Source organism: Lepisosteus oculatus, chromosome 6, assembly GCF_040954835.1.
Source record: "Lepisosteus oculatus isolate fLepOcu1 chromosome 6, fLepOcu1.hap2, whole genome shotgun sequence".
Classification (NCBI taxonomy): domain Eukaryota; kingdom Metazoa; phylum Chordata; class Actinopteri; order Semionotiformes; family Lepisosteidae; genus Lepisosteus; species Lepisosteus oculatus.
This window is the reverse complement of record NC_090701.1, coordinates 58,521,126-58,535,036: the sequence shown is the minus strand read 5'-3', so window position 1 is coordinate 58,535,036 and position 13,911 is coordinate 58,521,126. Positions and strand designations below refer to the sequence as shown.

The 13,911-nt window shown below is 38.8% G+C and overlaps 1 protein-coding gene and 1 long non-coding RNA gene across 2 annotated transcripts in view; one reads left to right on the top strand and one right to left on the bottom strand.

Moving 5' to 3' along the window:
• The window catches only part of cdh2 (cadherin 2, type 1, N-cadherin (neuronal)), a 65,511-nt gene extending 58,899 nt beyond the window's left edge, over positions 1 to 6,612 (bottom strand). The window contains exons 1-2 of the mRNA XM_015353840.2: positions 6,409 to 6,612; positions 3,544 to 3,652 (exon numbers count right to left, since the gene is read on the bottom strand). Coding sequence (XP_015209326.2) covers positions 3,544 to 3,652; positions 6,409 to 6,465 — 166 coding nt within the window. The 5' untranslated portion in view covers positions 6,466 to 6,612. The remainder of the gene's footprint in view (positions 1 to 3,543; positions 3,653 to 6,408) is intronic.
• A 297-nt stretch (positions 6,613 to 6,909) lies between these two features.
• On the top strand, positions 6,910 to 13,399 carry LOC107078151 (uncharacterized). Its single transcript, XR_001479140.2, has 3 exons — positions 6,910 to 7,023; positions 8,292 to 8,366; positions 12,445 to 13,399. It is a non-coding gene; the product is annotated as an uncharacterized lncRNA (long non-coding RNA).
• Positions 13,400 to 13,911: the final 512 nt, after the last annotated feature.

Genomic DNA, 13,911 nt, shown 5'->3' with positions numbered 1-13,911 from the left:
CAATTGTAGTTTGTACTTTGCGACGTGTTTTTTAAAAAAGAGGAACTGCAGACTCTTTACAATGCAAGCCTCCCTGGGTTTGCAGAGTAATAAAACTTTTTGCTTTCTGGGATGAGCTGAGACCCTAAACTATGGGAATGATGAAGACTACTTGAGGGGGCTCCTTCACTCAATCAACACTATTATTTCGTTACTGAACACATCTCGGCGCCTGCTAATGTCCCCTCCCCCTAATAAATCCAGGCACTAAGCTACAGTATACGGCAAAATGCTTTCACACAGACCTGAGGCTTGAACCAATTCATCATGATCAAACAGTAAAGACCCAGCTAGCAGCCACTAGTAAGACAGCGAACAATATCAGTCATGCCACCGTCAATGAAAACACTCCTCCAGCAATCCCATCTTCAGAAGCTGAAATGGCCTGTGTGCTTTCATGCGCTAGATGAATGAAGGGGGTCCTTGCAAGGTGGGAATGGCTATTTTCATTGCTGTCATTCTATAGTTTGGGGAAAATGTTTGCAAAAATTCCTGGGATGGGGAATTAAAGTGTAAGCAAGCCTCCTGGCTCCAAGTGCTCTCTCTAGTTCTCCGTCGGTAAGGGTACTCGTAAGGGGCTCTTCCCTCTGCATCTGCCAGTTTGTTAGGTCTCCACACACAAGTGATCTACCTAGCTGACTTTTTATTGCTCTCAGCATTCAACATCCAATGACATTTCAACTGATGCCACCCATATGATCTTTTGAGAGAATATTCCCTTCTTTATTTGATTTAATCGATGACTTGCTCTTAATTGCCCTGTAGGCTTTTAACACTCCACTGACAAATATGATTCTAATTGAAGCCAAGCACATAAATATAAATCAACTTCTATTGAAATCTACTCATCTTTACACATGACGTAACTTTTTAATACTTAGAAAAATTTAGATTTAAACAGAACAGATTAATGCAATTTCCCTATTTACTTCAGGCATGAGTTTCTAAAATAATCAATTTACTCCCCCACATCAATTTTTCAATTCAGTGATTCCGCTCCCTCTTATGTACTGGACTAAACAGCACATAATCTATAAATCTGTGTGGAAGAGGAAGTGGCCACATCTCAAATCCAAGACAAGAAACCACGAGAACCATAATGATCAGGTGTATAATCTTCAAAATCATTTTACTCTTAGTCACAGCTTAGGTTGATGTTAGGGAAAAAAAAAAGGCCCTTCCTTATAGATTACAAGATTTCGTTTACTCTGGAATTTCAGTGTAAATTACAATCTTGTTTTTTCACCTAATCACATGAGAGCAATGTTTTTCTATATCTTATAATACTGCCCTTTGGGTTTTGCAATCTTAACCATCAATTGATCCATTTTAACTAAACCTGTATTGCTTCTCAGCACTATACGTTTAACAGGTCTCACCCTAGACACGATCTGTGCCTCAGGAAGTGCTGGTCTCCTTTTTCCACATGATGGAAGAACAGCCAGACACAGCTGGATGCTGGTATCAACTACTGTGGGTAAATATCTGGAGCTGGGAAAGGAGGGGGCTGCCAATTGGACAGGCAAGCATCAGAGACAACTGGATTGTAGTTTACATTATACTGAACACAGTATAAACATCCAGTATTTATTCTAAAACATTTTATACATTTACAGAGTTTTCTCAGCTTATAGGCTTGCTCCTTATGTTGTCTCCTACAGCTGATATTGGGTCCCACTGACTACCTCCTCAATCTGACTCGGCAGACTCCGTTTTAATATTATGGGGCAACAACAACACTTTTATGTATTGATCGTAAAATGAAAATGGTCCAAAATCACAATTTAATCACAATGGTTCAAACGGCCTTGGAAAAAATGGAGGGGGACAGGGTACTAGGTTTTCCGAGGATAATTTAATTTGCACACTTTAATGTGTAACAGCTGTTATAAGATTTAAAGAAGTATAAAGCATTCATCTTTTAGACGATCTAAGAGATTTGGTTTCAGAAAGTTAAATGGATAAAACTAAGCAAACTATTATGATTTTTTTGCACTTCAAAAATGCATCCAAAAAGGAGTAATCTACTTTTTTTAATCATATCACAAAACTAAAAATGCCTAAAATATCACACATCAAAGACATATTACAGGTCTTCCATTTAATGGTACTGTACTTGATTGGTAGATACTGCATACGATTCTGAATCTTTATTTATCTACAGAAGAAACCCACCTAATCCCTTGACTTAAAGCATCATAGCCATTTTATGTAAGACACCAGGGTAGTAGCTTCAATAAAATGGCTGGGTAGGTTGTTCCTTACTCCCACAACTCTTTGGGTAAAGAAATGCCTCCTGTTGTCAGTTTTAAATACACTTCCACACAGTTTCCACCCACGTCCTTTGGTTTGTGTGACAATTTGCTTTATTAGTGCCTTTTCAATTTCTCTGCCTGTGTTTGCAGGATTTAACCCCGCTAGCAGTGCACGTTTATGTTCTTACAAGAAGTCACTCAAAGAAAAACCTAATCTCTTATCTTTAGCACAATGCTTTTTCATCTTAAACAGCATGCTTTTCATTACAGCATTCATGTTGTCCATCAGCCATCTCTATACAGTATTACAGGCACTGCAACATGCATTCTTGTCGCTAGAGTGGCCTTTTCTCACTCCGTCCACCACATCCAGTTCCAGTTTATCAGAGAAAACTGGAATTCCTCCCGTCCTGTGTACCCTGTACTGTTCAAACTGCACTACATGTGACATGGAACCCTACACTGTTATGACCATGCTCAGCAATGAGTTGTATAACAGGGCAGCACTGCATCAAAAACTGGATAAGTATTAAGCTCAATTTCATTTTTCACTTTGCACCTCAGTTTTATATCAGTTAATTACTGTATATGTGAATAGGTTGTTAACCCCAAGTACAACAAGTAATTAAAAATGTCCTCATGTAAGTTATCAAATCATACAGTAGAATGTGGCTTCATCTGCCATCCTGAAAATTGTCAGCTCCTGAATCAGTTACCATTTTCCAAAGCGTGCTTTCAAACAGGAACAATATAATAAAGGTAGGGAAAAAAACACTGACAAACATATTTCACTTTGATTTAAAATTTGAGGTAAGCTAAGTTTCTTAAATTTTCCATTGATTAACATATGTATGAAACAAAAGGGTTTGTTTTTCCCCCAGTTATTCTCCTTATAGTTTTATGAGTCTTCAACTACTGGACATGACACATGACAACTCGCCAATGATGTTAAATATCCTATAGGTCTTTCACAGTTAAATATTCAAAAACTACAAGACGAATGTTACACAGTAAACTTTTATGATTATAATACGTTCAAGTAGGTAGAAAACTTTTCTTTATGTTCCAGTATGGAATGAACCTTTCCATGTTTGTTTTTATAATTATAATGCTGTATAAATGCTTAAAAAAATCAGAGGTGTGTGTACACAGAGTGGAAATCCGATTTATTTTTCAATCTATCATAGAACTGCATGGAGTAAAATAAGCTGAATGTGTCAGTGTTGTTTAAAATGTCAAAGAACATTACCATTTAGAAGAGGCTGCCCTTCAAGCACATTCTCGGAAACTGCTGCAATGTACACATCTTCTGAAAATCCACGGGTGCACAACAGAGATCCAGTCCCCTCAGCTGAGATCTGGGGAGACAAGAACACATTTTACAAAAACAAACTCCACTCTGCTTTCACGGCCTCAGATTGTTTTTGAACCCCAGGAAATACAAAAAAACATCTGTCCTTAAACGGGGCGCAATTAGGATAATGAGGCCAAAGGGTTAAACATTTGCCATGGAGCATGGATAAGCAGGAACAAGCTCCATTTGTTCAGGGAGGTCTGACTAACACCAGCCTAGCTCCTCTGATCACTGGACACGCAACACAAACACCCATTTGAATTCAAGTGAAAAGGGTAGGCTACAAACAAAGGAGAACAATCTGTAGTACTAAAACAGTTGTACATAAAACTGTACATGCACTAGAACCCAAATGTCAAACAAGTCAGGCATTAAAGTAAAAATATTAAAATGTTTTGCTAAACAAAACATTTTAGGTCAGCTTCGTTGCACTTTCAGATAAATTTGGAAGTTTCCCCACAATGACAGGACTTCAGGCTTATCTTTTTTAAATCAGCTGCTGTTGATGGCTGGTCTTAATACCAGAAAGATTAAAAAAAAGATGACAATCTAATTTTCACTTTAAAACCCAAATCAATTGGCAAAAAGGTTTTCCCAACTTAAATTGATAAAGGTTTCTTTTTAATATATGAGCTGATTTCAGAGTGCACAGAGGACAAAGAATGCCCCACCCAACAACGTTCAATAAAATGTCTTGCCTATTCCAAATATTCCCAGAGGGAAAGGGTTAAAGAATCTAGTCTCCATTTTGGATCTATTAAATGTATTTGGAATGTGGTCAAAAATATTGAGGGTTTGTTTCCAGACATACAAAAAATGTATGCGATTTAAAAGTGCAGGTCTCCCTTTTTAAAGACTAAAGCGTTTTTTACAAATATGAAACAAGACTAACTTAAAATCGTATGGTTTATGTTTAGTGTATGAAATACAACAGAATACTAATGTTTCACATTGCATTGTAGCTTTTAGCCAACTTTGACACTCAAGTGTCAGTTTCAAACAGCGCAATTGTCGAAATTATGCTTATAGGAAATACCCGAACCTCGATTTATTGTCTAGCCACTTTTAAATCCCATATCTTGACAAATGCAGAGAGCAAGAGCAAAAATTGAGTAAAACTGTCCATCTTAACCTGCAGCCTACACGGGTTTCATGGTACACCGCGAACTGGTTTTAAAAGAAAAAAATGCAAGAGGGGCTCTTCGGTTGTCCACACAGCCAATGCGAACGTGCACCGGGGCAACAAACAGAACCCATTGTCCTCTACACTACAAGATGGGATAAATGACATGCCTGCAGTGATGAAATAGACCATTTCAAGCGCCCAAGAGGACGAGAACAATCAAACCGCGCAATTAAATCAAAGGGGGGACAAGCGGGACGATCCGAAGGGCTGAGGCCATTAGCATGCGCCCCTCTTCCCGGAGCCCCTAATCTAATTTTCTGTGCGGGACCCTCGGAAGAATGCGGCGCGAGCGGTCCCGTGCGGTGCAGCATTGTGGGTATCCGGGCCACTGGCCTTCCCAGCCGCTGGAATGCGTCGGGGGGAGAAGGACTCGCATTGTTGCACCGGCCGGAATGCGCGGAGGGGCTCTGGAGCCGCCGCACTTCCAGCACCACCAACTCGCCCAACTGCACCACAAGAGCGGCCAACTTTTCACGCAACGGGGAAGCGCCGGACTACGCATCTGTCTACTACACACCTGGGGGGTGAAGACAAATACGGCCACGGGTAACCCTTCCAGGCCAAACAACTCGGAAAAACGTGGAAGATAAGGGGAGGTCGAAAACTTTATCGGCGCAGTGAGATTTACCAACATAATAACTGAAATTCTCTCCCACGTTTCAGACCTCAGATTTGGTTGTTGGTTTTTCTTTAAAAAAAAAAAGCTCACACAGATAAAAGTTAAGCACAGGATAACCACGGTACTCGTTCAAAAACCTGAAAAAAAAATCAACACGATGCCCACTTTTCTTAAACGATCCTTCAACGGCCATTGATCTTAACTGGCTGCGGCACTGTAAGAGATTTGTGAATAATAATAAACATTAAGCACAATTAACAAAAGAAAAAAAATAAGCCCAGCAAATCATTTTGACCCCCCCGCACACACACACAGCACATGAATTTATTGGTTGTTTTAACCTTCACCCCCTAGAGAAAATAACTGGTCTCGGCGCAGTTCAACAGCCGTGAGAGCGACCCGGTGTCCGGAGCGGCGCGTTTCTCCCGAGCTAGCCCCAGGACACCGGACACTTGACTCTCGTACCTTGGACAGTGTCAACATCTCGCTTTGCAAGTTCAACATACGCGAAAGAACAGCCCCCACCGAGTTAAAGTAAGACTACGCCCGTGAAGAAAAACTTACAACGGGGTATTTGCAACGACCACGAACCGAGGTAGTAAAAACCCCCTACGCAGTTCGGAATACAGGCGCCGGAGCCCTCAAGCACACCACAGATAACAGCCAGAGGTTTGGCGTTTGATTCGTGCTTTTCCCCACCACAATTCATAAAGTAAGGTGTCCAGCAGAGTTGATAATCACACACGGCTTTCAAGTGTTTAATAATCGAAATGTTTTTGATACATCTGTGCCGACATCCCAACGTGGGGCTTGACCGACAGGCTTTATTTTTTTTATTTATTTGCACGGGCAGTTTCATCAGCATCGTCGCGGAAAAACAAGAAGCCGAAGCTCGACTGAACTCAAACATTTCACAAAACCCCGGAGAACAACAACCGAAATAAGAAAACCTTACCTGCAAAGCTGTTTGGAGCAACAGCAGCAGAACTCCTGCGCCTCCTTTTAGGAACATGGATAACGGTTTAATTTCCCCCTTGATCGGAATAAGTATGTACGGTCTCCTCTCCCGCTACGGACCGATGTGTTAATATTCTTTAAAACAAAGGCGGCAACAGCAGCACCATGTAGCAACCTCTCTCCTCCACTCTCCTCCCTGTACTGAAATCACAATATGGTACTGAGGCTGCAACACCCTCCCCGACTAACCAATACCGATCTCCTTGCTCAAGCACCTCTCTGTCTCTCCCTGCTGGTCACACCGCCTCGCTTCACGTAATTCAGACTAATGGATTTACCCCCCCTCCTCCAGTCTTGAAGGTCCGGAAGCTGGGATGAAATGACTAACCCCTCCTCCCTCCCTACAACAAAAAGAAAAGCTGTCTGGTTTGTCTCAGACTCCCAGTCTCCACCCAGCCCCCCTGACCGCACTCCGCGGGTCCATCAGCGGAAAGGCGATGAGATTGGAGCGTTTGAAAACGCGTCCTGGCCCGTTTTCCCTTAGATACTTGGGATTGGAGATACTGGGAATTGCTGACTGTCGGCTCAACTGTGAGACTGATGCCTCGTTTCGGTAAAGTTACAAGCGCTTGCAGCTGTGGGATTGTTGAGGGGGGTTTAGGACTTTAAATCGGAGTGCAGCCTGATCCGCCGATGCTAATGAAGTCAGCTGAAGTAAGAGCAAAGCAGGTGTCGTGCAATTTCGTCTCCCTTGGAGATTGGGCGCTTTTCCAAGACTGTTTGGTCTCCCGTGTTAATTTACATCAATCCTAAAGATAAATTAACCTGGGTAACCAAATTGAAATCAAACTAGACTGAAGCAGCATCTCATTCGGAGTGTGTATGCACGCATATAATTTATGGATAGCTAAATAAAAATGCGTTGCAAGTTTGCGTAGATCCTGGATGCAGTGCCGATATAAATAGGAAAAATAGGCGGTGCTGTCTTCAATATTCTGGAGCACATTATTTTAAAATGGTGTTCTGGAATTGGTGAAGAAAAAAATACATTTTAGTTTCTAAGAAATAGTAAACACATTCTCAACCCCCCACTACCTATGTACTATGTATCCATTCATTTATGTATCACATGCTGTTGTTGTGATTTCACGTTTTGCTTGTGAGTTTTGTACTTTTATGGGAGAAGCCAAAGACAAATTTCCACAGTAGTGGATACTAAACTGTAAGTAATGCACAGGGCTCAGATCAACTGGACACCTAAGACAGAAGAGGTTCACCTAGCCTTTAAATGAACATGGACAAGCTGAACAATAATTGCTTGTTAAAAAGAATATGTTGATTAATTATCACTAGGCACTGTTTGAAGAAAAGCTGTTTATTAAAAAAAACGTACATCTTGAATATTTAGCATTTGTGTTGTTTCTTAATTCTATTGTGCTGATTTGTGACTGCCCATATTGCAGATTTGGTCATTGCCCTCTTCATTTGTATTTTCCTAATTTACACGGACTCTTTACAGGAAATCAAGTGATTCCATCAGATCGGTGAAATCTTACGTTCACACTAAGAGACTACATCAACAGATTTAATTCTGCTTTGTTCTCTTATCTTTCTTCAGCTGAGAGGTAACATGGAAAACCTGTCCTGTCTCCGCGTCCAGTTGATCTGGCCCCTGTTGGCAACTCTATACTAAGCTCTTGAAATACAACACCCCAGACATGTAAACAGAGACAATAGCATACAGTGCATGTGAGAGTTCATTCAGTTCTTGAAATACTCTTTTCTCTTAGGTGCTAACAATATTTCTACCCGTTTTAAATTCTAATTACTAATATATTTGTTTTTTTTTTCTGCTTTGTGCTTCACCTCATGCAACGTCAGGAAACTTAAACTGAGATCTACATGAAAACTGTCCCTTTACCACAGTGTGAAACTAAAATATTGAGAAATATGAAGGTAAGCCTAAGAAGGACATCTAAGGATTTCTTACATTTGAACAAATAAGGTTTACAGAAAGTTATTAAAAAGTTAAAAGGTTTTCCAGACTGTTATCATGATTGTTTTTGAGTTTTATTTCACAAATAGTCTTGTTGTTTGTATATGAGGTTATCATAGATTTAGAAATGTATTGATCATAGGAGTAGACAATTATGTTAGTTAAATCATTATTTTAGTTGAGATATATTATATGTTCCCTATCCCTGGCATTGTTTCAGTTGTAAGCTTTCTGTTCCAGTTTTTGTTACTATAAAAATAAACAACAGATATTTAAAAAAAATAGATTTAAAACTTTATCAGGTTTGTTTTTCTATATTAAAAAATGAGATGCTGCTGCAACCATATTTCCATTGGGGAAGACAAGCATTACTGACATGTATTCTCTGCTACATTTCCACCAGTCACACTGCTTTACTGTCCCTTAAAGAATTAACATTCTTAACAAATTTTGCATGTTTTACTATACGTTAGTTTTATTTTTTTAATAGCATACTCTCATAGGAATATGTTTTTTTTTCCATATATGCCATGAGCTATTTTCCTCTATACAGTTTTCTTAAGTAAGCATCTCTGAGAACAGGAGAACTACATTTTTAACATTTGTTATTACATTGTGAGCCTGATTCAGTGTTTCTTATGACAAAGATCAGGAGCCTGCTATGAAGTGCTGTATTCACAAAAAAACAATGAGAAGTGTCTTAAAGCATATGATACGCGTGAACACACATAATTTAAAAATAAGACCAAGTGAACATTAGCATCCGTGAAATGTGCAAAGCATATGCTAATATATTCAAATGATATGGAAATACAGCACTAATAATGAGAGGACCAAAGTAAGCAAGGTATTCACAAAACCATAAAGTGCACCTTAACTCATATCAAGTTAGCAGTGAAGGAGAGCAGGTGTAATGAACTGAAATCCTTCTTAGAAAATTCTGCCATGCAGTACGTAAGTGTTTTACTGCAACATGGAGGAACTCCTTCAGAACAGTGAAAAGCTCTGTTATCAAAGGAATGAGTAATACGAAAGGTCCAGGAGCCACAGAAGGACAGTGATAACCAGACATTACATGGCAAGATAGACGTGGTTTGTTATAGAAGAAATTCTCACCAGATTCAGAGTTTAAAGCACAAAGCTGTAACAAAGTGCAGTATAGATGAGTCAGCTTCTATAACTTAACATCACTGAGTTGGTAAGAAACATCTTACTCCGAATCCTAAGTAGCAGCAGGACAGATGACTATTTCTGGTTCTGAAACTCAGTAGTTTAGAGGTACATGAGAAAGTAGTTTGAATCTGAAATCTCACTCTGTCTGAAGCAGTGGGAATACTTACAGTGCCAAAGCACAGTGAATGCCACAGTAGGTGAGGCATAGGGATTTTTTGGAGCCTCTTTTACTACAATTATAAAGTGAGAAGGGTGGGTGTCCTTGAACCTTTAGTTCTTGTTTGTCATTAATTGTTTTTCATATATACACACATTATGTTAATATGTATCTCACAATGGGTGATCTACCCCTTAAATGGGGACTTTTAGTTCTTGAATTTCTAAAAATAATAATAATTATAATAATTGCTTACACTTATATAGTGCTTTTCTGGACACTCCACTCAAAGCGCTTTACAGGTAATGGGGATCCCCTCCACCACCACCAGTGTGCAGCCCCACCTGCATGATGCGACAGCAGCCATAGTGCGCCAGAACGCTCACCACACATCAGCTATCAGTGAGGAGGAGAGCAGAGTGATGAAGCCAGTTTATAGATGGGGATTATTAGGAGGCCATGATTGGTAAGGGCCAATGGGGTTACACCCCTACTGTTTTTGAGAAACACCCAGGGATTTGTAATGACCACAGAGAGTCAGTACCTTGGTTTTACATGTCATCCAAAGGATGATGCCTTTTTACAGTATAGTGTCCCCATCACTACACTGGGGCATTGGGAGCCACATAGACCGCAGGATGAGCACCCCCTGCTGGCCCCACTAACACCTCTTCCAGCAGCACCTTAGTTTTTTCCAGGAGGTCTCCCATCCAGGTACTGACCAGGCTCACACCAGCTGAGCTTCAGTGGGCTGCCAGCTGTAAGTTGCAGGGTGATATGGCTGCTGGCTCTAAAATACAGGAGGAGGGGTAGACAAAACAAAGATGTGTGTTTTAGTTTCATAGATTCATCATTGTCCCTGAAATATGTTTATATTAAACATAGATACATTTCAGGGCTAAAATAAAAAAATGTAAGTCAAAAGGTAGACTGTCTGATACCTATGTGTGTACAAGGAATCTCAATCTCTGCTGTTAGAAGCTTTGAAGCTTTAGCATCACATTTCATGGGCGTTTCTATTTAAAAGACTTCAAATGCAGCATTTTCTGATGGATGCTAAAAGATTTTACCCCTTTTTTCTGTTTACAGGAGAAGAACATGCTTTTATTGTATTTATTATTTTTGACTTTATTACTATATATTTTAATGTCTACACAATAAGAGTGAGGATGTATTTAGTACTTTGATAAAGTGGAAAATTTATCTATCCATCCATTTTCAGTATGCTTGTTCTGGTGTTATTTATAGCTGGTAAATTAATATTTCAACTGCTTATAACACGTAATACAGATATGTGTATGTACACATTCCACACTTGCAAGTGACATTGCAAAGTTTTTCTCTTCTGAATTATGTGGTTGTTGATATACCCTCACAGACAAAAGCATCTGGACAGTTTAAAGTACTAGACGATAAAAAGCAGAGATTCAGCTTCATAATACAGCAGGAAAATATTCCAAAGCATGCATTATGTGAAGAAATGCAAACATTAATTTATTAAAATTATTTAAGAATCCTTAAATTCATATTTTCCATGCTCATTCTCTGCTTAGTTTTACGCCTGAAGTCTTTTGATATATTAAATGGTTCCCTGCATTTTTCCAGATATTTTTGCCCATTCTTTAACATATACAACTTTGATTTTAACATATACAGTTTTGTTTTGCCACACCAATTTCCAAGTCAATTAATACCATCTCAATGGGATTCAAGCCTGTCCATAACTGTACTTTTTCAATACAATACAAACGTCTGAAGCCATCTTCCATACATTGGGAATATTTTAGAGTTTGAAGCATTCATTGTTCTTACTATGATACACTTTTCAAGAAAGAAACCTAAGCACACATAAGTCTCTACTTATATATACTAATAAATCTGATTTCAGTGATTAGGTTACTGAAGGCAACATAATTTTCTCACATTGTTCTTTACAATTAACATTCATTCAGTGTAATCGTAACTGCCATATTGTTTTATTATAGATGTTATACATGTTTCAGTTGTTTGTTCATTACGGTTCTCAGTTGTGTAAAGGCACAGATGACGACATACATCTGCACAGCCTTCAAAACAGCCTGCAGTTGTAGTTTAGAGTTTTCATTAAAACTGTGCGATTTCAGTATTTTAACTGAACAAATACTTTTGACAGCCACATACATACTTTAAATTTTAAATCTGCTTCATGTACATACAGTTATACAATCGCTGTGCAGCTTTTAAATTGTTGTGAGTACCCAAATCATGTCAATTATACTAACATTAATAACTTTATGAAGACAATTGCTGGGAGTTCAAGTCATATTTTATTGCACCTTTAACAAAATGTACTCATCCAACAAATTAGCCAGCGTTTAATGTTTTTCCATAAGCCTTTACCATACACTGTCTATATAAGGAAGTAGGGTTTTAAAAAAGCTTTTGTGCCTGGGGTGAGATGAATCAAGCAGCTGAGATACTTGTGTAAATTCAATATTTCAATCCAGATTGAAAGGATTTGCATACAAAATCAGGAAAATTTAAGGAATAAACAACCAATTATTCAAAAGAAGATTATATACCTATGTCACGAGGTGGAAGCCGACTATTCACACACTCCAAAAACATCCTGTGCTATAACCTTATTTAATTTACTATTCAGAGATACAAAAATTCAATATGTTATGACATTACAGTGGATTTGATTCAAGTATTTCATATCCTGTAAGGATCCTGACAACCCTAAGAACTGCTTCAAACTCAACAATGAAATGAGGGGCCAGGGATACAAGTGGAAATGAAGAAGAGATTTACTGTAGGACTGAAAATGGAAGCAAAGTAACTGACCAGCCATGCTGCTGAAGTTGGTGTTGAAGTGGTGAGCTATGACTGCTAACATACTTGTAACCAGATGCACCTGATGAGAATAATGAGGTTTTGCTTTTTGCTTATTTCCTTAAATTCTGAGACTTGATTTGATTTGAGTCCCATATAATTTTTGAAGGTGCTCCTCCTTTTCGTTTGTTCAACAGGGAAGCCACAGGCACACCTATTAGCACTCTCCATTTCCAACAATTTTGTTTACTAGTTTTTGAAGTGTAATAAATTGTTATTTTAAAGTGTGACTGACCGACTGTCAACTCATCGAGGGCTCTAAGAATTTTAACAGGTGATAAAGCTTCCAGAGGTAAACTAACTTTAAACTAATTTAATACATTCCACTGTATTAGTTGATTTGATCCCAAAATGTATCAAAAACTGCAAAGCCTTCTGTAGAGTATCAAATATACATACTGTATTTAAATTACGAAACATAAGTAAAAATAATTTTAACTGAGTTATGTAACAAAACAAATGTACTAATCATTGTCCTCTGTTTACTTTGTAGCATAAAAATACAATATTAAAATAATAAACATTGGTGCTGTCCATGTTTACAATACAGTCCCTATGCCTTTAGTTAGATTAAGAAAATCAATCATCAAGACAACATTTTCACAGCATCTGTCGCCTTCTCTTCAACTCAGATAGCACCCATGGTATCCAGTGCACATGGGTTGCTCTGGCAACCCAGGCTGTTTTAACAGTGTATGTTTTAAAGGATAAAACTAGAGTTTTATGACAGATTCACTCGCTGTTGTTTTCCACAAAAGATCTTCTGCCAGAGGAATATGTTTTGTGGATATAGTTCCAGACCATCTTTACAAGATTGTTACTTAGTATAGAGTAATTATGTGGACTTTGTTTGGGCTTTAGAGTAAAAGCCTGAAGTGATTATTTTCATTCTTGCTGAATCCAAGCGATAAGCAGGGCCATTGCTACTGTAGTTTATGTATATCCATGAGAAATATGATATAAACCTTTGCCTTGATACTACATATTATCTAGGTTAATTGAAACATCATTGAGACTGACCCTGCCTTTTGCTAAGGTGGCTCTGGGGATCTGCAAGCATAAAAACCCAACAAGAACCCAAGGTGCAGGGGGCTTTATTTCCATCTACAATCAAATAAGACCCTTGTGAAGGCCCCTTCCATTTTCATGTGTGGCAGGTCCACTGTCAAGGCACCTTCTCCATAGACTCCATCATTTGAACCCAACTGTGCAAGTGTTTGCCTGTCATTCACTCCCTAATCAAGAGTTCAGGGCTGAGGTCCAGTCAGTTCAGACCCTCTCACTGTACTACCACACAACAT